Genomic DNA, 22476 nt, shown 5'->3' with positions numbered 1-22476 from the left:
TACACTCTAATGCTAAAGGCTACAGTTCACCAAAAAAAACCCATCAGTTATGAGTATCCATACACAAAACAACACAGTAGCAACTTTCGTCAAGTGGAAACTCTAAGAAATGCAAGGAGAAATAGACAAAGTATACTAAGATTAGAAAACTCTATTTCTCTCAGTGTGAGACTGATCAAAAATAAATGTAAGGATACAGAAGACCTAAACAATCAGGTAGATCTTATGCATAAATATCAAACCTTTTACCCTGATAATACCAGATAATACAGAATGTACCTCCTTTTCAGGTGTACATGGAACTTTCATGAAACTGACCATGTTAGGCTACAAAGAAAACCTCAATATTTTCCATATTGCATATTCAAACAGCATATTATTTTTGCATGCCTTTTCCCATCTTTTAATTCACTGAGGTGTAATTTACAAATAATAAAATGTACCCATCTTGTGCACATTTCAATGCTTTTTGACAAATCAATATATCCAAGTAGCCATTACGGCAATCAAAATACAGAAAATTTCCATCATCCCCCCAAACTCCCTTGTACCTCTACAAGAGCCAATCTTCTCTCTCCACATCACGCAATCAATTTACTTTCCATCACTATAGATTGGGTTTGTGCTTCCTAGAGTTTCATATGTACGGAATCATACAGTATACATTCTTTTGTGTCTGGCTTCTTTTGCTCAGCTTAACAGTTTTAAGATTCATCTATGTTATTGTATCAGTAGTTCATTCTTTTTATTGCCAAATAGTATTCCATTGTATGAATGCACAGTCTGTTTATCCATTTACTTGTTGATGGATACTTTGGTTGTTTCCAGTTCCTATCTATTATGAATCAAGATAATATGAACATTGGTGTACAAGTCTCTGTGTAGATACAAGTTTTCATTTCTCTTGGTTAGATTTCCTAGGAGTGGAGTTACTGGGTTGTGTGGAAAGTGTATTTTCCCATTATTTCCAACAGTTTTGTGTCATCTTGGTTTAGGCACATCTTGTAAATACCATATAGCCACAAGATTTAAAAAAGAGCCAGTCTGAGCATTTGTCTTTTAATAAGGGAACTTAACCTAGTCACATTCATTCATCATGACTACTGTGTTTGGACTCTTCCCTACCCAACTTAGTTTTCTATTTTCCATTATTTCTTCTTCCCTCCCCGCTTCCGCATTCCTTTTTCCTCTCTCTTTTGGAATTTACATATGGTGAAGTATACAGATGCCCAGTGGTGTGTTCTGCTTTTTTAGTTTTAACTTTTTTGTTAACTGAGCTTCCCTTTTCCACTTTATTTCTGTTGGTTTAGGAGACGCACATCTTACATTAGTTAGGATTAGGTTTGGCTATACAATTAAAGTAAAACCCAGGTAGCCTTTTCTAATGTATTGGCACAACTGGTCACTCAATTCCAAAGCCAACATTATCTAACAGTTCTCCCGCAGAAGAAGAACAACTCTCCAGTAAGAGCTCTGATTAAGACTATTTGGCTTGACCCTGATCACCCATGTTTGAAATAATCACAATGGCAAAGGGAATAAGGAGGTTCTAATTAGTCCAGTTTGACTCTAGGTACCTCATATAAGTGGAATTACAGTATTTGTCTTCTCGTGACTGGCTTATTTCACTTAGCATAATGACGTCAAGGTTCATCCATATTGTAGTATGTGTCAGAATAGTATAAACGCATACTATTCCACTGCATGTATATACCACATTTTGGTTATTCATTCATCTGTTTGGACACTTGTGTTGCTTCCACCTCTTGGCTATTGTGAATAGTGATGCTAATGAACATGGGTGTACAAATATCTCTTCAAGATCCTGCTTTCAATTCTTTTGTATATATTCCCAGAAGTGGAATTGCTGGATCATATAGTAGTTTATTTAAAAAATTTTGAGGAACCGTCATACTATTTTCCATAGCAGCTGTACTATTTTACATTTCCACCAGCAGTACACAGCAGTCCCAACTTCTCCACATCCTCATCAACACTTGTTTATTTATCCTTAACAGCAGCCATCCTAATAGATATAAGGTGGTATCTCATTGTGATTTCAATTTGCACAATGATTCAATTTCCCTAATGATTAGTGATGTTGAACATCTTTTCATGGGCTTTTTGGCCATCTAAATGTCTTCTTCAGAGAACTGTTTGTTCAAGTCCTTTGCCTATTTTTAAGTCTACCTCATTGTTTTTAAATGCTCATGACATTCCATAGTATAGACATAACATAGTTAAAACTTTGATGGATATTTACATTCTTTTCAATTTTTCTTTATCATAAATAGTGGTGCAGTAAACATCCTTCTACATACACTTCCTTGTACACATGTGTGAATATTTTTTACACATTTATCATGCATTTACATCACACTGATCATGTGATGCAAATGCACTGATCATTTTAAAGGAAATCACCTATATGATACCTGTAAATAACCAAAATATAGAATTGGGCTCACACGATATCTGCAATTTTTATTTTAGTGGATCCTGCCCAACTGATGTCTGAAATCGTTATACTTATCTGCATTCTTGTCAGCACTACATGACTATCCATTTCCTCATACCCTTGTTATATATATTGGAAAATCTTCTGGTCAGTCATTTGTCTTAATTTTGGGGGAAGCTGTTTTGCAGAGAAATCTAATTTTAATGTATCCACACTTAGCAATCTTTTCTTTTATGGCTTTTACGTTCTTCATCTTCTTTTAAGAATTCTACTCAGAGCCTATACACATTTTTCTTGTATTTTTCCTAATACTTTCATAGCTTAAAAAATAGACTTTGATCCAGCTGAAACATTTTCTCGTGAAGGATATGAGGTAGAAATCTAATGTTTTTTTCCAAATGGATAGCCAACTTGTCATTATAATACAATAATCACTAACATTTATTGAACAACACTTACCTGTAACAGGTACTGTTCAATTCAACCCCATCTTATTGGGGTTGTGTTGAGGATTAAACAAAACATTTTAAAAGGGAAGCAAAGAAGGCATCAAATGGCTATGTGGTTTGCCCAATTCATACAGATATTAACTGGTGAAATCAGGATTCTAACCCTAATGAAATGACTCCACAATATTTGGCTTTTAATGTAATTTCCTTTTCATATAGATTTGAAATACCAGCTTTATAACATACCAAATTGCCATAAATATATAGGTCTATTTATGGACTTTCTAGTCTGTTTCAATGATCTATATGTCCATTCTTAGCTATGTTGTGATCATGAAAAACATCTAATCTGATTATGTTATCCACCCTAATTAAAGTTTTAATAACTCCTCACTGACTTTAGGATTAAGTCCAAACCCTTTAGCATGTCATATAAAGCCCCTCCCTCCCACCTCCTACCTCTGGAGTCTCAGATGTGGGTACAGACACCTTCCCTTTCTAATTCTTTTTTTTTTTTTTTTTTTTGCGGTACGCGGGCCTCTCACTGCCGCGGCCTCTCCCGTTGCGGAGCACAGGCTCATGACGCGCAGGCTCAGCGGCCATGGCTCACGGGCCCAGCCACTCTGCGGCACGTGGGATCTTCCCAGACCGGGGCAAGAACCCGTGTCCCCTGCATCGGCAGGCGGACTCTCAACCACTGCGCCACCAGGGAAGCCCTCTAATTCTTTTTAAAGATTAACTCAAACATAACTGCTTCTGGTCTTTCTCCCCTCCCCATCCCAACCAAGTAGAAAGAAATCATTCTTTCCACCTGTATGTCTACTCCCTCATACTTTTATCTTAGCATCATTATTTTACCGTATTTATTCATCTACACGTTTCTCTTTTCCACCATAAATGAGTATCTTGAGGATAAGACCATATCTTATTAAATACCTAGTATCACCTTAATAAATATTTGTTGAGTAAATCAATATAAAATGACCATCAAATTATGTGAGCAATTATCTGATTTATAAAAAGATGCAACAAATTTTAAAATGACACAAAATACAATTTTCAAAACAACATTAAAGGGGCTTCCCTGGTGGCGCAGTGGTTGAGAGTCCGCCTGCTGACGCAGGGGACACGGGTTCCTGCCCCACTCCGGGAAGATCCCACATGCTGCGGAACGGCTGGGCCCGTGAGCCATGGCTGCTGAGCCTGCGCGTCCGGAGCCTGTGCTCTGCAACGGGAGAGGCCACAACAGTGAGAGGTCCGCGTACCGCAGAAACAAAACAAAACAAAACAAAAAAAAACCAACAACAAAAAAAACATTAAAAAGTGAGTGTATTTAACCATATTCAGCTCATTACAGAGCAAATGGGTGAGTGGAATAATAATTCATGCTATAGCATGTTTAATGAACTGGCAAAAGAGAAAGTTGGTCGAAGGAAGGCAGAGGAAATTTGTCTTTTAAGAATTAGAACCGAGGGGCTCCATAATCATCTGGCATCCGCTCAATGTTGTACCTGGTCAGAACAAAAAATTAACACTGGTAAGAAATGTGGGTCCAGAACCAACCTTAAAAACCCATCCTTTACTGATTACATCACTCTCACCTCCTGTTGTGAATCCTTTTTGTCAGTGGGAACTAAATTTTAAAGGCCTATCATAATGAATGATTTACAGCAAAATGCTGACTATATTATCTTTATTCTTCAAAGTGAGAAAGTTAAGTTGGGGAGCCAGGCTCTAAGTCCAGGTAAGTCCAAGGCCCTCACCCATATTCTTCCCATTCTGTTGTATTTGTCCCAGGATAAAAGCTGGCCAATAATATCTGAGGACTGACATAGGAATATCCAAGAAGGATAAAAAGCAGCTTTTGTTTGTTTGTTTGTTTTGGCTTAAAATAGTGGTCATTTATTTATTATTTAGTACAATTGTGAGGGCTGATTAGGTGGTTTTGTTGCTGGCCTCCCTGGACTCACAGACCTGCCAACAGCTGGGGGCCCAGCTGGCACTGGGTGTCCACAGCTTTTGTTTTTTTAATAAACTTTTAGTTTCCCAGATGAGGTGCTGATCACATGCACTAGGTTTCAAAAAAATATTTCTAGCCAAAAAGATTAGCTTGATTTTAATTACTGCTTTGTATTTAAGGCCACACATCTCCCTATTTCTTCTAGTGATCTTATTGTAACAATGTGAATGTCTGCCTCATTCCTAAATCCTAGCTCTATCTTCTGCCTTTGCTCTTGTTACTTTGCCTCATTTCTTCAAACAGAACTATGTAAACATTTGATACATCAATCTCTTTCAAATCCTTCTATAACTTGACCTCATTTTTAATTGATATCGATTATATACTTTTAATCACTTCCCTAAGAGAAAGTTCTCACCTATGGTTAGAAATGTACATGATGGGAACTCCAGGGATCTTCCGGATTCTTCGTTTAAGGTCCCGGTCAACTGTGGCCACAATGTAACACTTGTGCTGGAAGAGACCCATTGGGTGTTCACATAGAGCTCATTCAGTGATACTGGATACAACCACTGGCTAGTCTGAAGAACTATTCATTTTCACAGTAAATAGGAATGGAAAGGCTAAACCAATTTGTTGAGTAGCTACTATGTTCTAGGAGCTCAAATTTGTAAGCTGCCTGAGCTGAATGTAGTTCTAAGAATCTTGAGGGGGAGAAGATAGAAAAACTATTTAAAAGCTGCAAATTGGTTTTTGTCTTGTAAGTGGAGAGGATTTTCGTATCTGGGACAGACAATTCCTTGGTTTTTGGAAAAAGCCCTTAGAGACTCTACACAAAGGTAGAGTAAGTGCCTCAGATCCAAGGGCACAACTTTTGCAGTCTGTGGCATCTCCAGGGCTGACCTACTCTGAGGCCTCCTAGCAGTGGGGGTAGGCTGCCTCCTTGGCCCTAAAGCCAGAATAGGAGGATCTCCAGGACAAGCCTGAGTCAAACAGCTCTGAAAGCACTAACATTTAGCTACCAGTTTGGAACTAATTTGTATTGTACTTTGCTTCCATCCTACCCAAATCTCTCACTGAGTTCTAAAGAGTTGCAGATTGGTGTCAGCCATGCTGTGGGAAATTAAAGGAAATGCTGGCCCCACCCATGGGATGAAGTGGCTAAAAGGACGGCAGTGTGGTCAACAGATGAAGAGGATTATCCTCAGCAGAGAGGCTCTTTAAGGGCAATCAGCAGCAAAAGTTCTTGTAGTATTTGACAAGGAAGCCAGAACACAAGAATCAAAAACCTACTTATTCTAGGGTATGTGTGAAACAGCATCCTGGGAGACTTAGACGTAACAAAATTCCTACACAGGGAGTAAATGGAACCTCACTTTAGATTCACAGGGAGGTGGAATCTGATATATTATTATGTCTATACTCACTCACTTAAACCATCTTACAGAGAAGATTTGTGGAATAAAGAATCAGTAAATGCTCCAAATTACACACCCAATAAATGCAAGTGCTAAGATTTGAAATCCTCCCTAAGCCAGTGATCTTTCCATTATGGTTATAGTATACACTTCCAATCCATTTTCTCAAGTAAATGAGGACACCTACACTTCCCATGAAGGGATTCTATATAATTTTTTTTATCATTTATATTCCTAGATACTTTACATGAACACTCAGGAAATAAGTTTATCTTTTTTTTTTAATAGCACAAAGTACATATTAAAAAATGATGATACCTGAGTTACTCTTTGTACTAAGCAGTCATCTGCATAGGTTCCTTTGTGTGTGCATGGTAATCGCTCAAATCTTGGATCCTTGGCAATCCTATATGGTTATAAAAGTGGATTAATGAAAACATTCAAGCAATTGAATAACTTTATGACTCTCAATCAGTGAAATAAGAGTAATGTGATCTATCTGGAGATTTTAAGACACCCCTCTCCTCCTGAAGCTTATCTTCTAATTGAAAGACAATTTAGAGAGAAGGGAATTAAAGCTTACTGACTGACAGCTGCTGTGCCTTACATCATGTACTTGTCACAAAACTGAATTATTATATTTCCATTTTACAGATAAAGAAGCAGATTCAGAGAGATTGATTAATTTGTTCAAAGCTACACAGCTGGGAAAAGCCAGGATTCAAAACCAAATCAATTTTAACCTAACCATTTTAGTTTTAGAAAGTTGTCTTACACACATGTACAAGAATACAGGCACAAGGATGTCACTACTACACAGTTTAGAAGAGTGGAAAACTGGAGATAATCTGATTATCCACCAGCAAGGTAAAAGTTAAATACATTTTGGTACCCCTATTCTATTTTAAAAAATGAGGTAGAGTTGTATATACCAATGTGGAAGGACATATAATAAATTGTTAAATAAACAAAGCTGACCATATATATATGTGTGTGTGTGTATACACACACACACACACACACATATGTAACATAAAAAAAATCATATTCATTAATGTCTTCACCGGTCTCAACAGAAAGGTCTTTAGTATTGGGAATGTGATAAGCTTATGATTTTCCAAAACTCTAGTTTTTCACTTGAAAGCTCAATTTTTATCATTGGTAACTAACAGAGTAAGTTGGTTTCCTTGAAGTGACAGGTTCATTTCATTAATTTTTGAGAAAATACCTGCTAAATACCAAAGTCTGAAAAATCAGTGTTTGCCAGTTGTTCTTCACATAAAAATGATATTTCATGAAAAAGAAGCTGGTTCAGCTCACAACTCAAGCACAAAAATGCTTTTCATAGAGACAACGTTCATCCTTTGGTATGTTTTTCGTCTTCCAGTTTTATTGAGATATAATTGACATACAGCATTGTGTAAGTTTAAAGGTATACAGCATTATGATTTAACTTACGTACATCATGAAATGATTACCACAGAAAGGTTACTGAGCATCCATCAGGAGAAATGCTTTATGTGTACTTCACATTTCACCACACAGAGTACTGATGTGTACAGCAGGGTTGAGATTTAACAAAGTTAAGGAATTTTACTGCTCTGTTAAGCATATTCTTAAGTGACTGGCATTTTTTTTCAACTGCCAGTGGGTGGTAGTGAAGAATACAAAAACTACTAGCATTATTTGGGCCCACTGCCTTGATTTGTACTAAGGCACTGGCATTTTTTGCATTCAGCGCAAATGTCAGCACAGTGAAAAAGGCAACATCTTGGAATTATTATGAAAACAGTTTTGCAAACTCCCTGCAACGGTCTCTAGGACTCCTGGGGTGGGGGAGGGTTCCATGAGCCACACTTTGGGAACCACTGCTGTAAACTCAAGGGCGCTTTCCAGAATAAACTCAAAACTTCTTTAGGTAAACTCAAAATGCTTTACGTGTGAAATTCTGAAGAAGATAACCAGATAACAAACTAACAGAAAAACACTTTCTAATTGAAAATCTAGAGGAACTTAAATGGAGGCCCATGAGACCAATATGACTAATTAACTTAGTTCAAAAAGCTTCAGCTTGAAAACCTCTAACCTTCCAATGTTTGCTTTCTTAATTATAAATAGTTAACTAATTTTGTATGATTTTTATTTAAACTAACCAGACAAGAAATTTTCGGATAGCAAACAGTTGAAGGAGGGTCAAAACAATCTTCATTACACCAATCTAGAACAAATCTGGACCAGGTCCTTCCTACCTTAGAGCCACTCGATACTTCTGCCCCAATTTCTCAATTTCAGCCATTACGCAGTCAGTTATACAAGGGATACCTGTTAGGAAAAAAAAAATTAGTAACAGAACTTGTAAAGGAACTGATTTAACTCTCTCTGAATTATATCCTGTTGAGAGTATGTATGTATGTATGTATGTATGTTTGTATGTATACATATTTACTGTTTGCCGTGCCACACGGTTTGAGGGATCTTAGTTCCCTGACCAGGGATCAAACCAAGGCCCCCAACAGTGGAAGCGCAGAGTCCTAACCATTGGACCACCAGGGAATTCCCCTGTTAAGAATCTTTGAAATGACAGCAAAATAAGCACTGTACAGTGAACAATAAGAACTAGAGAAGAATAAAATCCCTATCTATAAAGAAACTAGGGAACTGTTCCAACCCCACATCACATTCCATAAAGTATCTGTCATAAACATAACTGGGGAAAAAAACTGAGCTGGATCCCTGTCATTGTTTATATATTAAAATAAATTCTAGATGGAAAAAAATTTAAATGTGAATCAAAATACTTAAATGTGAACCAAAAGAAACCATGAAATTAACCAGAGAATATAAATTTGATCACATAAAAATATAAAACTTCTGTTTGACAACTATCAAACGAAAAGTCATACTAAAGTAAAATAAAAATAAACTGGGAAAAACATTTCTACACATTTGTCAAAGGGTAAATTTTCTTAATATACAAAGAGCTTTATAATAATAGCTTGGACGCACTGAAATTGAAGCTGTGATTAAAAAATCTTCCAACAAATAAAAGCCCAGGACCAGATGGCTTCACAGTCGAATTCTATCAAACATTTAGAAAAGAGCTAACACTTATCCTTCTCAAACTCTTCCAAAATATAGAAGAGGTAGGAACACTCCCAAACTCATTCTACGAGGCCACCATCACCCTGACACCAAAACCAGACAAAGATGTCACAAAGAAAGAAAGCTACAGGCCAATATCACTGATGAACATAGATGCAAAAATCCTCAACAAAATACTAGCAAACAGAATCCAACAGCACATTAAAAGGATCATACATCGTGATCAAGTGGGGTTTATCCCAGGAATGCAAGGACTCTTCAATATATGTAAATCAATCAATGTGATAAACCATATTAACAAAGTGAAGAATAAAAACCATATGATAAGCTCATTAGATGTAGAAAAGGCTTTCAACAAAATTCAACACCCATTTATGATAAAAACTCTCCAGAAAGTAGGTATAGAGGAAACCTTCCTCAACATAATTAAGGCCATATTATGACAAACCCACAGCCAACATCGTTCTCAATGCTGAAAAACTGAAACCATTTCCTCTAAGATCAGGAACAAGACAAGGTTGCCCACTCTCACCACTATTATTCAACATAGTTTTGGAAGTTTTAGCCACAGCAATCGGAGAAGAAAAAGAAATAAAAGGAATCCAAATTGGAAAAGAAGAAGTAAAACTGTCATTGTTTGCAGATGACATGATACTATACATAGAGCATCCTAAAGATGCTACCAGAAAACTACTAGAGCTAATCAATGAATTTGGTAAAGTAGCAGGATACAAAATTAATGCATAGAAATCTCTGGCATTCTTATACACTAATGATGAAAAATCTGAAAGTGAAATTAAGAAAACACTCCCATTTACCATTGCAACAAAAATAATAAAATATCTAGGAATAAACCTACCTAAGAAGACAAAAGACCTGTATGCAGAAAATTATAAGACACTGATGAAAGAAATTAAAGATGATACAAATAGATGGAGAGATATACCATGTTCTTGGATTGGAAGAATCAACATTGTGAAAATGACTCTACTACCCAAAGCAATCTACAGATTCAACGCAATCCCTATCAAACTACCACTGGCATTTTTCACAGAACTAGAACAAAAACTTTCACAATTTGTATGGAAACACAAAAGACTCCGAATAGCCAAAGCAATCTTGAGAACGAAAAATGGAGCTGGAGGAATCAGGCTCCCTGACTTCAGAGGGGTGGGATAGGGAGGGTGGGAGGGAGGGAGACGCAAGAGGGAAGAGAGTTGGGAACATATGTATAACTGATTCACTTTGTTATAAAGCAGAAACTAACACACCATTGTAAAGCAATTATACTCCAATAAAGATGTTAAAAAAAAAAAAGGAGGGTGGGAGGTAGATGTAAGAGGGAGGAGATATGGGGATGTATGTATATGTATAGCTGATTCACCTTGTTATACAGCAGAAACTATCACAACATTTTGACGCGATTACATTCCAATAAAGATGTTAAAAAAAATAATAGCTTGGAATTATGTGTTATTTGCCAGACACTGTGCTAAGCACAAGGATTATCTCATTTAATCTTAAGAACAATTCCTATCAGGTAGCATTGTTATTATTATTCCCATTTTATAGATGAGGAATCTGAAGTACAATGAAGTAACTAGACAGCAAAAGGTGACGCCAAGGTTTGAACTGTCAGGCTTCAGAGTGGGTTCTTAACCACCAGGCTACATTTCAGTTCATAGCAGAAGACATACAAATGGTCAATCAACAGAAAAATGCTCAATTTCACTCCCAGTTAAAGAGATATAAATTGAGACAAGATTATACTTTCTACCTATTAGGATGGCAAAAATTAAACAGATGAAAACACCCAATATTTGAAGAAATAGGTATCCTCACATTGTAAGTAGGTGTATAAATTTGTATAATTATTTGAGGGCAATTTTGCAATACCTATTAAAATTAAAAAATATATACTCCCTTGATGTTGCAATATGGCTTCTAGAAAATGTATTCAAAGAGGACCCACCCTAATACAGAGACACATTCACAAAGATATTCACTACAGCTTTGTTTATAATAGGGTAAAAACTAGAAATAATCCAAATGTCTAGTCTTTAAAAACGACATATTTAAACAATAGAATACTTGTAGTGGGGTGGGGGAGGAATGGACTGGGAGTTTGGGGTTAGTAGATGCAAACTATTACATAGAGAATGGATAAACAACAAGGTCCTTCCCTGTATAGCGCAGGGAACTATATTCAATATCCTGGGATAAACCATAATGGAAAAGAATATAAAAAAGAATGTATATATGTGTACAACTGAGTCACTCTGCTGTACAGCAGAAATCAACACAACGTTGTAAATCAACTATACTTCAACAACAAAAAATAAAGAATACTATAAGTGAAAAAAAGAATAAGGCCCATCTATATATATTGGCACAGAAAAATGTTCAAGATGTATTTGTTCAATGTAAAAAGCAAGGAGAAATAGATAACTAAGACGTGATCTATCCATACAATGCCATACAATGGAATATTATCTGGTAGCAAAAAGAAACGATATACTGATACATGCTTTAACATGAATGACCCTTGAGAACATTACACTAAAATATGTGACCCCATTTTAACGAAATGTCCAAAATAGGCAAATCTATATATAGAGAAAGCAAATTAATGGTTGCCTATGTGCGGCAGGGTGGGGCGGGGGGTTGGGGGGAATAGGAAGGGTTGGGGGTGATGGCTAAGGAGCTCAGTTTCTTTTCACATAATGAAAATGTTCTAAAATTGACTATGAATACACTAAAAGCCACTGAATCATATATTTTATTTATTTATTTTTTTGTGGGATTTTAGTTCCCCGACCAGGGATTGAACCTGGGCCCTCGGCAGTGAGAGTGCAGAGCCCTAACCACTGGACCACCAGGGAATTCCCTGACTCATATATCTTAAATGAGTGACTTATATGGTATGTGAACTAGATCTTAAAGCTGTTTTTTTTTTAAAAAAGCATGAAGATAAAAAAGTAAGTAATGCATGATCCATTCTCATTAATAAACAAAAGTAACCTCTACCCCACGGAAATTGTATATGAATTTTTAAAAGCTGCCCCTTTCTGAGGAAAAGCTTTATAGGGAACTTGCATTTTCTTTATGCTAGATTTTCTTTTTACAAATACATTAACACTCTTGAAAGCAAACAAAGTTAAAAAATCTTAAACTAAAATACAATGCCCAGAAGAAAAAGCAGTTGTAAAATGGAGGAAAGAAGAAGTCAGGAAAAGCAGACAGTCATGGAATCAGAGGGCAATACACGCCTTAAAAGGATCAGTTTCAGAGCCATGTAGCACTGAAGCAAGGGCTTGCATCGGGAGCAGGGAAGCAGGCTCAGGATGATCACTACAAAGAGGACTCATGGGCAGAAAAGAAAGCTCATGGGTAGCTAACCATGCTCCTTTGTTAGAATATCAAATGCAAGGGACCAGGAGCTATGAAAAGGTCAAAGGGGCCTCTCCAAGGCAAGAGGAAGATAAAGGCATTCTTTTAAAAATAAAGGCAAGTGAAGAAAAATTAAATAAGCAGAGCTTAAAACAGTTAAGGAATCTCCTAGGTAACTGAATTTGTACTGTAGTAGAATGTTTCTTCAGACTTTACTTTGAGGTATTACGTTACACAGAAAGTGGTATTTTCCTTAATAAGCTTGTTTTTGGAAAAGGCACCATGAGAACATTTAGCTGTATGCATTATAGCTATACTCTATGGTATCCATATCTGCAGAAAAACCTAACCATAGGACTAAAGCTATCCTAAACAATCATCTTTTTTTCTTTTTTTTTTTTTTTGGCCACACTACGCGCTTGTGGGATCTTGGTTCCCTGACCAAGGACTGAACCTGCGCCCTCAGCAGTAGAGTGAAAGTGCCGAGTCCTAACCATTGGACAGCCAGGGAATTCCCCTAAACAATAACCATTTAGATAATAGTGGCAGAGCTATACAGTCAGGGAAGCAATTCACCTCCAAGGGGCCATGCTTGAATCCTCCATCTATTTCATTTATATATAGGTCACAGCATTCCTGGAGAAGCAGGAACGCCATAGGAATACAAGAAGTCTACCAAGATTAGTGTCTTCCCTCATACAGGCCACCCTAGTACACTTTTACAGGCATGGTAGTGTGTCAACTTCAGACTACTCTTTATGATTTCTAAGAGGCTTTTTAAAAAATTAAAGTATTAGATGTGGGCTTCCCTGGTGGCGCAGTGGTTGAGAGTCCGCCTGCCGATGCAGGGGACACGGGTTCGTGCCCCGGTCCGGGAGGGTCCCACATGCCGCTGAGTGGCTGCGCCCGTGAGCCATGGCCGCTGAGCCTGTGCATCCGGAGCCTGTGCTCCACAATGGGAGAGGCCACAACAGTGAGAGGCCCGCGTACGGTTAAAAAAATAAATAAATAAAATAAAATAAAATAAAGTATTAGATGTACATAGCTTAAAAAAAATACGAAAAGGACTATATGAAAAAGTAACCATCCCCTGATCTTTTCCCACCCCACCAATTCTGATCCATAGAGATGACTATCTTAATTCATTGGCTGTTTTTCTCACTTGGTGGTTACCTTTATAACTTGGTTAATAATAAACTTATGCAGTTACTTTTTTTTTAGGAAGATAATCAAAGATATTTATTGCAACATTGGTTATGTTAATGTATATTTTCTAGATTTTTTTCATCTTAGTGCATCCAAGTTTTGAAATGCTTGAAGCTGTACAAAGGTCTTCATAGCATGTATTAACATGGAAAGGTGTTCATGATACATTACTCAGTGGAAAAAAAAACAGGTGGCCAAAAAGCATGCATAGTATAATTCCAATTATGTTTAAATCTATATTTTTATTAATTGTAAAAGGTTGGAAGGTAATACCCAAACTATTAACAGTGATTATTTCTGGGAAGTAAAATTACGGCCTGATGCGGGGGAGAACTTTTGCCTATTCTTTTTATGTTCTGTATTGCTTAGTTTTTCGTTTTTTTGTTTTTTAAATATGTATTTATTTATTTATCTAGTTGCACTGTCTTAGTTGCAACAGGCGGGCTCCTTAGTTGCAGCTCACTGGCTCCTTAATTGTGTCACGTGGGCTTCTTAGTTGCTGCAGGCAGGCTCCTTAGTTGCGGCACATGGGATCCTTAGTTGAACATGCAAACTCTTAGTTGTGGCATGCGTGTGGGATCTAGTTCCCTGACCAGGGATCAAACCCCAGGGCTCCTGCATTGTGAGCACGGGGTCTTAACCACTGTGCCACCAGGGAAGTCCCTGTATTGTTTAGTTTTAATGTACATGTTACTATTATAATTTACATAATTTAAACACATGTTAAATGATTTTTGACTCACCACTTCCTGTAAAACAAAGTCTAAGCTCCTTAGCTTTTTACTTAAAGCACTCAACAATTTGTCTCCAAACCATTTCTGCCAATCTTTAAGAAATGTTTGTGGATAGAATTGAGTTTCACCTTCACTCTCCCACCTATACTCACTTGAGCCCAACTATTCTCACCAAATTTGCTCTCATGTTTTCAACCTTTGGGAGTGTCCTTTCCTTTGCCTGGAATGCTCTCTCTCTCTCTCTATTCACTAAAATCCAACCAAGCTATGAAGCTCAGATCAAGTAGCACTCACCCTCTCTTGAATTCCTATATTATATAATATCTGATACTCAAGAAGTGATCACTATCGAATGAAGGAATGAATCTTCAAGTTTCTGTTTAGTTTTCTCATTTGTAAAATGGGGACATACTACTCATCATATTAGGTTACTGTGAGGATTATGATAATTATGAAAAGCACTTAACACAACACCAGAACATAGTAATTCATAGTTCAAAGCAGCTGGCATTATGATTATCTTTTTTTCATCCATTGACATCTCCTCTCTCCATCTAGATGGTCAAATCCTGGATGACAGAAACAGCACGCCATATATTCTAGCACCCTTCTTTAAACTCTGTGTAGTAGAGCCACTTCATATTTATTGTTAATGGTGACAATGAAGATTATGAAAGAAATATACCACTAACTTTCAAAGAAATAACAAATCACTTAGTTTGGAAAATACTATGACTTCATGGTACCAAGAATAACATATTAACATGGAATTATAATAGTAAAACATTACTGAGATGAAATATACAAATAAAACAATATGTTCTTTCTTCAGTGAAATCACAGAAAATAGGATAGGTCATTCCTAGAATTCTATTTTCACAAACGTAGTCAATACTTACTAGATGCCAGACAATAGTAGGGAATTATTTACGGAAAACACCAGACGAATTTGGTTTAATATCTTGTTGGCAGATAACACATCATGCTTCTATAGAAGCTCCATGTGTTCTAGAATTTTGATGTAATAGGATTTTACATACTGTCATAAAAATAGAATGCTCTACTGCAAAGACATAGCAGGAGTGACCAAGTCTTGTTATGTTTAGTTCCTCACGTTCCCGTCCAAAATCACTGCTACATTACAGCCTTCAAATTTCAGTCAATTTACTGGCAGCTTGATTGGATCAGCTTCTGTTCCCACTTAATCCCACCTGACAGATATGGTCTGGGTGGCACGGCACAGTGCCACTGAAACAACTGGAGTCCCTGATACAGTACATTACCCTAGAACAATAAAGTCAGATTGTTATTTTATCTTTGGAGGCCTAAAAATTATTTTTCTGAGCATGGCTTCTTGTTTGGTTTGTGTGTCTGCTCAGTACTTTATAGTTAAACCAACTTTGTCCCTCATCAGTGTGTAACTCTGTGTCCAGTATTTCAAGAAGTCAAAGTGTGAATCATTTAAATAAGATACATAGATGCCTTATTTTTTTGTTTTGTTTTTGTTTGTTTTGTTTTAGCATTATTTACTTATTTATTTATTTTTGGCTGCGTTGGGTCTTCGTTGCTGTGCATGGACTTTCTCTAATTGCGGTGAGCAGGGGCTACTATTCATTTTGGTGCACGGGCTTCTCAGTGCAGTGGCTTCTCTTATTACGGCTTCTCTTGCTGTGGAGCATGGGCTCTAGGAGCGCAGGCTTCAGTAGTTGTAGCTCGCGGGCTCTAGAGCGCAGGCTCAGTAGTTGTGGCGCATGGGCTTAGCTGCTCCGCAGCATGTGGGATCTTCCCGGACCAGGGCTCAAACCTGTGTCCCTGCATTGGCATGCAGATTCTTAACCACTGCGCCACCAGGGAAGTCCCTTAAATATTTTATTTGAACTTAAAACTTGGGGGGGGAGGGATAAATTGGGAGATTGGGATTGACATATACACTCTACTGTATATAAAATAGATAATAAGGACCTACCGTGTAGCACAGGGAACTCAATACTCCATAATGGCCTATATGGGAAAAGAATCTAAGTAAGAGTGGATATATGTACATGTATAACTGATTCACTCTGCTGTACACCTGAAACCAACACAACACTATAAACCAACAACACCCCAACAAAAATTCTAAAAAAACCTTAAAACTTATACGTGTAACTAGCATTTTTTTTTTAACATCTTTATTGGAGTATAATTGCTCTACAATGGTGTGCTAGTTTCTGCTTTATAACAAAGTGAATCAGCTATACATATACACATATCCCCATATCTCCTCCCTCTTGCGTCTCCCTCCCACCCTCCCTATCCCACCCCTCTAGGTGGACACAGAGCACCGAGCTGATCTCCCTGTGCTATGTGGCTGCTTCCCACTAGCTATCTATTTTACATTTGGCAGTGTACATATGTCCAAGCCACTCTCTCACTTAATCCCAGTTTACCCTTCCCCCTCCCCGTGTCCTCAAGTCCATTCTCTACATCTGCATCTTTATTCCTGTCCTGCCCCTAGGTTCTTCAGAACCATTTAATTTTTTTTAGATTCCATATATATGTGTTAGCATATGGTATTTGTTTTTCTCTTTCTGACTTACTTCACTCTGTATGACAGACTCTAGGTCCATCCACCTCACTACGAATAACTCAATTTCATTTCTTTTTACGGCTGAGTAATATTCCATTGTATATATGTGCCACATCTTCTTTATCCATTCATCTGTTGATGGACACTTATGTTACTTCCATGACCTGGCTATTGTAAATAGTGCTGCAATGAACACTGTGGTACATGACTCTTTTTGAACTATGGTTTCCTCAGGGTATATGCCCAGTAGTGGGATTGCTGGGTCATATGGTAGTTCTATTTTTAGTTTTATAAGGAACCTCCATACTGTTCTCCATAGTGGCTGTATCAATTTACATTCCCACCAACAGTGCAAGAGGGTTCCCTTTTCTCCACACCCTCTCCAGCGTTTATTGTTTCTAGATTTTTTGATGATGGCCATTCTGACTGGTGTGAGGTGATACCTCATTGTAGTTTTGATTTGCGTTTCTCTAGTGATTAGTGATGTTGAGCATCCTTTCATGTGTTTGTTGGCAATCTGTATATCTTCTTTGGAGAAATGTCTATTTAGGTCTTCTGCCCATTTTTGGATTGGGTTGTTTGTTTTTTTTGATATTGAGCTGCATGAGCTGCTTGTATATTTTGGAGATTAATCTTTTGTCAGTTGCTTCATTTGCAAATATTTTCTCCCATTCTGAGGGCTGTCTTTTCGTCTTGTTTATGTTTTCCTTTGCTGTGCAAAAGCTTTGAAGTTTCATTAGGTCCCATTTGTTTATTTTTATTTCCATTTCTCTAGGAGGTGGGTCAAAAAGGAAGGATCTTGCTGTGATTTATGTCGTAGTGTGTTCTGCCTATGTTTTCCTCTAAGAGTTTTATAGTGTGCAGTTACTTTTTATATTTATTAATTTTAGGCATTTAAATTATTTACCTCTCTTACTCATCATACATGCCTTATCCCATCTTCCCAATTTAATTTTTAAAAATTTTTTAAATATTTATTTATTTATGGTTGCATTGGGTCTTTGTTGCTGCACCCGGGCTTTCTCTAGTTGTGGCGAGCGGGGGCTACTCTCCGTTGCAGTGCACAGGTTTCTCATTGTGGTGGCTTCTCTTGCTGTGGAGCGCTGGCTCTAGGCGCATAGGCTTCAGTATCTGTGGCACTCAGGCTCAGTAGTTGTGGCTCGCGAGCTCTAGAGTGCAGGTTCAGTAGTTGTGGCACACGGGCTTAGTTGCTCTGTGGCATGTGGGATCCTTCCGGACCAGGGCTCAAACCCATGTCCCCTGCATTGGCAGGTGGATTCTCAGCCACTGCACCACCAAGGAAGGCCCCCTCATCTTGCTAATTTTAATAAATCAATAAACAACATTCACATTACTTTCATTCTGTAAATGTTCATTATATAGTATCTTTTAAATATTAAAGACGGAGGTGCGCATTTTTTCCTTTGATTCCAATAATTTATTCTTTACAGCCAAGTTAAAGTCTAATTTTCATTTGTACCTTCAACTAGATGACTGGAAAATATATGAATATAAAGCCACCACAATACGCAACAGATCTATTAGGAAGTTATTCCCTTGTACTTGGCCTAAATTTTTTTTTCCTTCTCATGGTAGGAAGAGAAGATCATTTGAAGGAGGAGATACCCAAACACACAAGGGAAATCTATTAATGGTAAATTGCATACCTACGTGTAAATAAACTACCTTAGATCCTTTGTGGTACAAATAAACATCACACTGAATAAACTTAAGAATAGCTGACCATCATCATTTCTGGTTCTCTGATTGTAAATGGCAAAATGTCTTATTTAGCTTTTCCACATTGGAGTGGAATGGAGGATGTTTCCTACTTAATGTAAATAAATAAATAAATAGTGAGAAGTGAAATAAATTTTCATTTATCCAGAATTTTAAAATCTGTTTTAAAATCCTAAAACAGAAAATTCCCCACCTATTTTTTTTCTAAATTGATGTCTATAATGATGGTCAAAGCATGCTAAGTGTTTTATGAATTGTGAAAGTTTAATTATTCCCAGTCAAGTTTGCATCATATTTCTGTGGTTTTTTTTGTTTGTTTTTGCGGTACGCAGGCCTCTCACTGCTGTGGCCGTGCAGGCTCAGCGGCCATGGCTCATGGGCCCAGCCGCGGCACGTGGGATCTTCCCAGACTGGGGCACGAACCCGTGTCCCCTGCATCAGCAGGCAGACGCTCAACCACTGTGCCACTAGGGAAGCCCGTATATTTCTGTTTTTTCATAAATGTCTTTTTTTTTTTTTTTAACATTTTTTGGCATATTTCTTTTCAGTCCTTTTTTTCTTAAAATTTATTTATTTGGCTGCGTTGGGTCTTAGTTACAGCACGTGGGGTCTTCGTTGTGGCCTGTGGGATCTTTAGTTGAGGCATGTGGTATCTTTTAGTTGCGGCATGTGGACTCTTTAGTTGCAGCACACAGGCTCTTAGTTGCTGCGTGCGAGAACTAGTTTCCTGACCAGGGATCGAACCTAGGCCCCCTGCATTGGGAGGGCGCAGAGTCTTAACCACTGGACCACCAGGGAAGTCCCTGCATTATATTTCAATTCACTGAAAATGGTCATTGCTATGGTGAGCAAATTAAATAGCCAGCAATTCAGTTAAACTAGAACCCCATTCCCCTCTTTTCATGTATCTGGATAAGTATGATTATTCTGTACAAATGTCACAGAAATGGAAAGGTCTGATACTCACACTTGGCATACAGACAGTCCATCATTGACTGCACTAAGTCCAGTTTGGCTTTAATGGAAAAGTTGATAAAGTTGGTATCGACCAGGATGTGGTAAGGTGGGCCCAGCTGTGTGTTATATTGGAAGAATAAGCAGGAAGGGTGTTGGGGGCTGAAGGAAAAAGAAACAAAACACAAAGTAATGTCTACACTGATATTTGGTAAAAACAAAAAAAAGAAGTCTCTGCTTGGAACAGTTTGTTCCTTTTTCCTTTCTTTGGAAATAAATCCTAATAAATCCTGTGATGATATATCCATCACCAATCTAGAGCAAATAAGAAAAATGTGATGAGGTTTCATAAAGTTAAGTGTATTTATTTAAAAGGAATGACCTTTATCCTGAAAATATGCCGTTACTACTTTTTGGTGACACATTCTCTCTTTTATGAAATGCTGGTATGTTAAAACAATGGCGATTATTTCTTTTGAAAGATTCTTGGCAAAGAAAAACAAATGATCCTAGATTTAATCCCCAGGATTTTACGGAAAATTTTACTGCTCTGTGAAGTCCAGAAACCTTCAAACCATTAGAATTGGTATATACTCATCAATAACACTTTCATTTGCATAGCTTCATTTGTATAGTTGTGCCAGACAGAAAAATGACTGAGCAAATCAGTTCAGGGAAAGCCTGAATTTCTGTGAGGTCTACAGTTTTAGAATCTTTCTTCTAGTTTTAAAGGAAAACTTGAAATTCTTGATTACTCACACTTCTCTTTCCTTGAGTGCACTGGGATCTTTCTTTTCTTTCTTTTTCGGTTTTAATCTATCCTTTTCTTTACTAGGAAAAAAAACAAGTAAATTCAATGTAGGGGAGAATAAAAAACCATAGCAGTTATAACCTTATGAAAATTAAAAGTTTCTTTTGTTTTGTCTACAAAGGAAATTCTACTTTGTGACTTCATTATATTAATATCAGCATACACTTTTTGAGCACGAATAACTATGTGGGAAATAGTCTGGAATTAACACAATTAATCAGTAAAACATAATTAAATTTTAAAACCATTAGCTAATAATCCATAAAAATTGTTAATGGATAAATAAATGTTGGTTAGATTATTATTTCGTTCTTAGTCAGAAGCTCTCATATCAAGGATCAAAATCCACTTCCAAGCAGTGGGTAAATAGGCTGACATTTATCTTCTAAAGACTGAGATGCTTCAACAGCAGGAGGAAAAGGGTTCCCCTACATGTCTCTTAAAAAGCGCTAAAATGTGACAATATATATACAAAATTTAACTTTAACTAGAAACAGAGTATTATTAGTGGGGCAAATTTCCTTAAAATTACATAATAAATACATACTAAAGGCTAAGAATACAATTTAATAACAAATGAAGGCTCTAACAACCACTCACTCCTTTGTTCTAAGGCTCAGAAACAGTGAAGTCTAGTCCTTATTTAATAACTCAGTCCATTGTTCACTGAAGCAGGCAAGCTGTTTAGTTCTTCCTTATAATAGGGAATATCATTCTACTCTCTTCTTCCACAGTCATAAATCTTCTTATAAGATTTATAAAGTGGAGACATCTATGTATTTTCCCATTTTTTCTTTCAAAAATACTTGAGTTGTCAGGTGCTGGTACAGCCATAGTCTCTGACCTCACTGCCTTTCAAAAATTATAACAAACCTTTTTTTCCCGGGGAATGTGCAGTGTAATGGCAAGAACATAGAGATAATCCTACCTACCTCACAGAACTGTTAGGAGGCTTAAATGTGATACGGCAGATACAGTATATAAGAACGGTGGCACAAACTGAACACTTAAGCGATGATGAATTCCCATCCCATTCACCAGTGTACTTGCTCATCAGATAAGTGACTGTTATACTTTATTACCCTGTGCTATATAAATCCAAGACACAATAATATCAAAACTAAACACAAAACAACAACAAAAACTTTTACTACTCATCCCCTCGTGACTTCTATATCTCCGGGCAGTCTATGAACCCAGTTGATTGCAGAGACTCACAGCCTCTGATCTCTGAGACTAAGCATTCGCTTCATGGTCGCATACTTCCGTGTTTTCTTTTGTTTCCCCTTAAAACAAAAATTTTAGAGTTAAAAGAGTTGGAAGTACATTGCATCTTCTTGAGTTCCTTTTCTTTTGTCCACACCCCTCTTCCCTCAAATACCCAACTCTTCTTATTCTAGCTGCCTCAACCCAGCGCTCTCCCCACTCGCTAGAGCATAACAGGCACCACTCCAAGCAGCTTAAAAGCTAAGATCAGAATGAAAATAAGCAAGGGGAATATTGTGGAAATTTGGCCAATGGCTACTCCCTCAATCTCTGTCCCAAACGTGGTCTGACAATGCCCCTTTTCGAACCCTCGGCCCTCACCATGTTCACGCCGCACTGTCGTTTCTTCCGGAATCACCAGCAGCGCGACACTTTTGCGTCAGCCGTATAGCGCTTCCGGCAAAGGCTAGCCCGGAAGC

At 37.4% G+C, this 22476-nt stretch overlaps 1 protein-coding gene and 1 non-coding gene across 4 annotated transcripts; both read right to left on the bottom strand.

Annotated features, from left to right (window-relative positions):
* Positions 1 to 3911: 3911 nt before the first annotated feature.
* FCF1 (FCF1 rRNA-processing protein) lies at positions 3912 to 22432 on the bottom strand. Of its 3 annotated transcripts, none has more exons than XM_029239717.1 (8): positions 22379 to 22402; positions 22055 to 22077; positions 20740 to 20811; positions 19994 to 20142; positions 8535 to 8607; positions 6604 to 6691; positions 5286 to 5380; positions 3912 to 4418 (listed from the first exon to the last, which is right to left on the bottom strand). In XM_029239717.1, exons 1-8 carry the CDS (start codon positions 22379 to 22381, stop codon positions 4370 to 4372), a joined length of 552 nt encoding a protein of 183 aa, XP_029095550.1. In that variant the 5' UTR covers positions 22382 to 22402; the 3' UTR covers positions 3912 to 4369. The 3 variants fall into 3 exon arrangements, with proteins under 3 accessions (XP_029095550.1, XP_029095548.1, XP_029095549.1); XM_029239716.1 differs by having other exon boundaries at positions 4296 to 4418; positions 22010 to 22077; positions 22379 to 22432; XM_029239715.1 differs by lacking the exons at positions 22055 to 22077; positions 22379 to 22402 and adding an exon at positions 21724 to 21944.
* TRNAE-CUC lies at positions 12197 to 12269 on the bottom strand. The gene has a single exon. It is a non-coding gene; the product is annotated as a tRNA-Glu (tRNA).
* Positions 22433 to 22476: the final 44 nt, after the last annotated feature.

Source organism: Monodon monoceros, unplaced genomic scaffold (genome assembly GCF_005190385.1).
Source record: "Monodon monoceros isolate NGI ecotype Baffin Bay Population unplaced genomic scaffold, NGI_Narwhal_1 Super_Scaffold_21, whole genome shotgun sequence".
NCBI lineage: Eukaryota > Metazoa > Chordata > Mammalia > Artiodactyla > Monodontidae > Monodon > Monodon monoceros.
The sequence above is the reverse complement of the archived record's forward strand: the minus strand, read 5'-3'. Positions and strand labels throughout refer to the sequence as shown.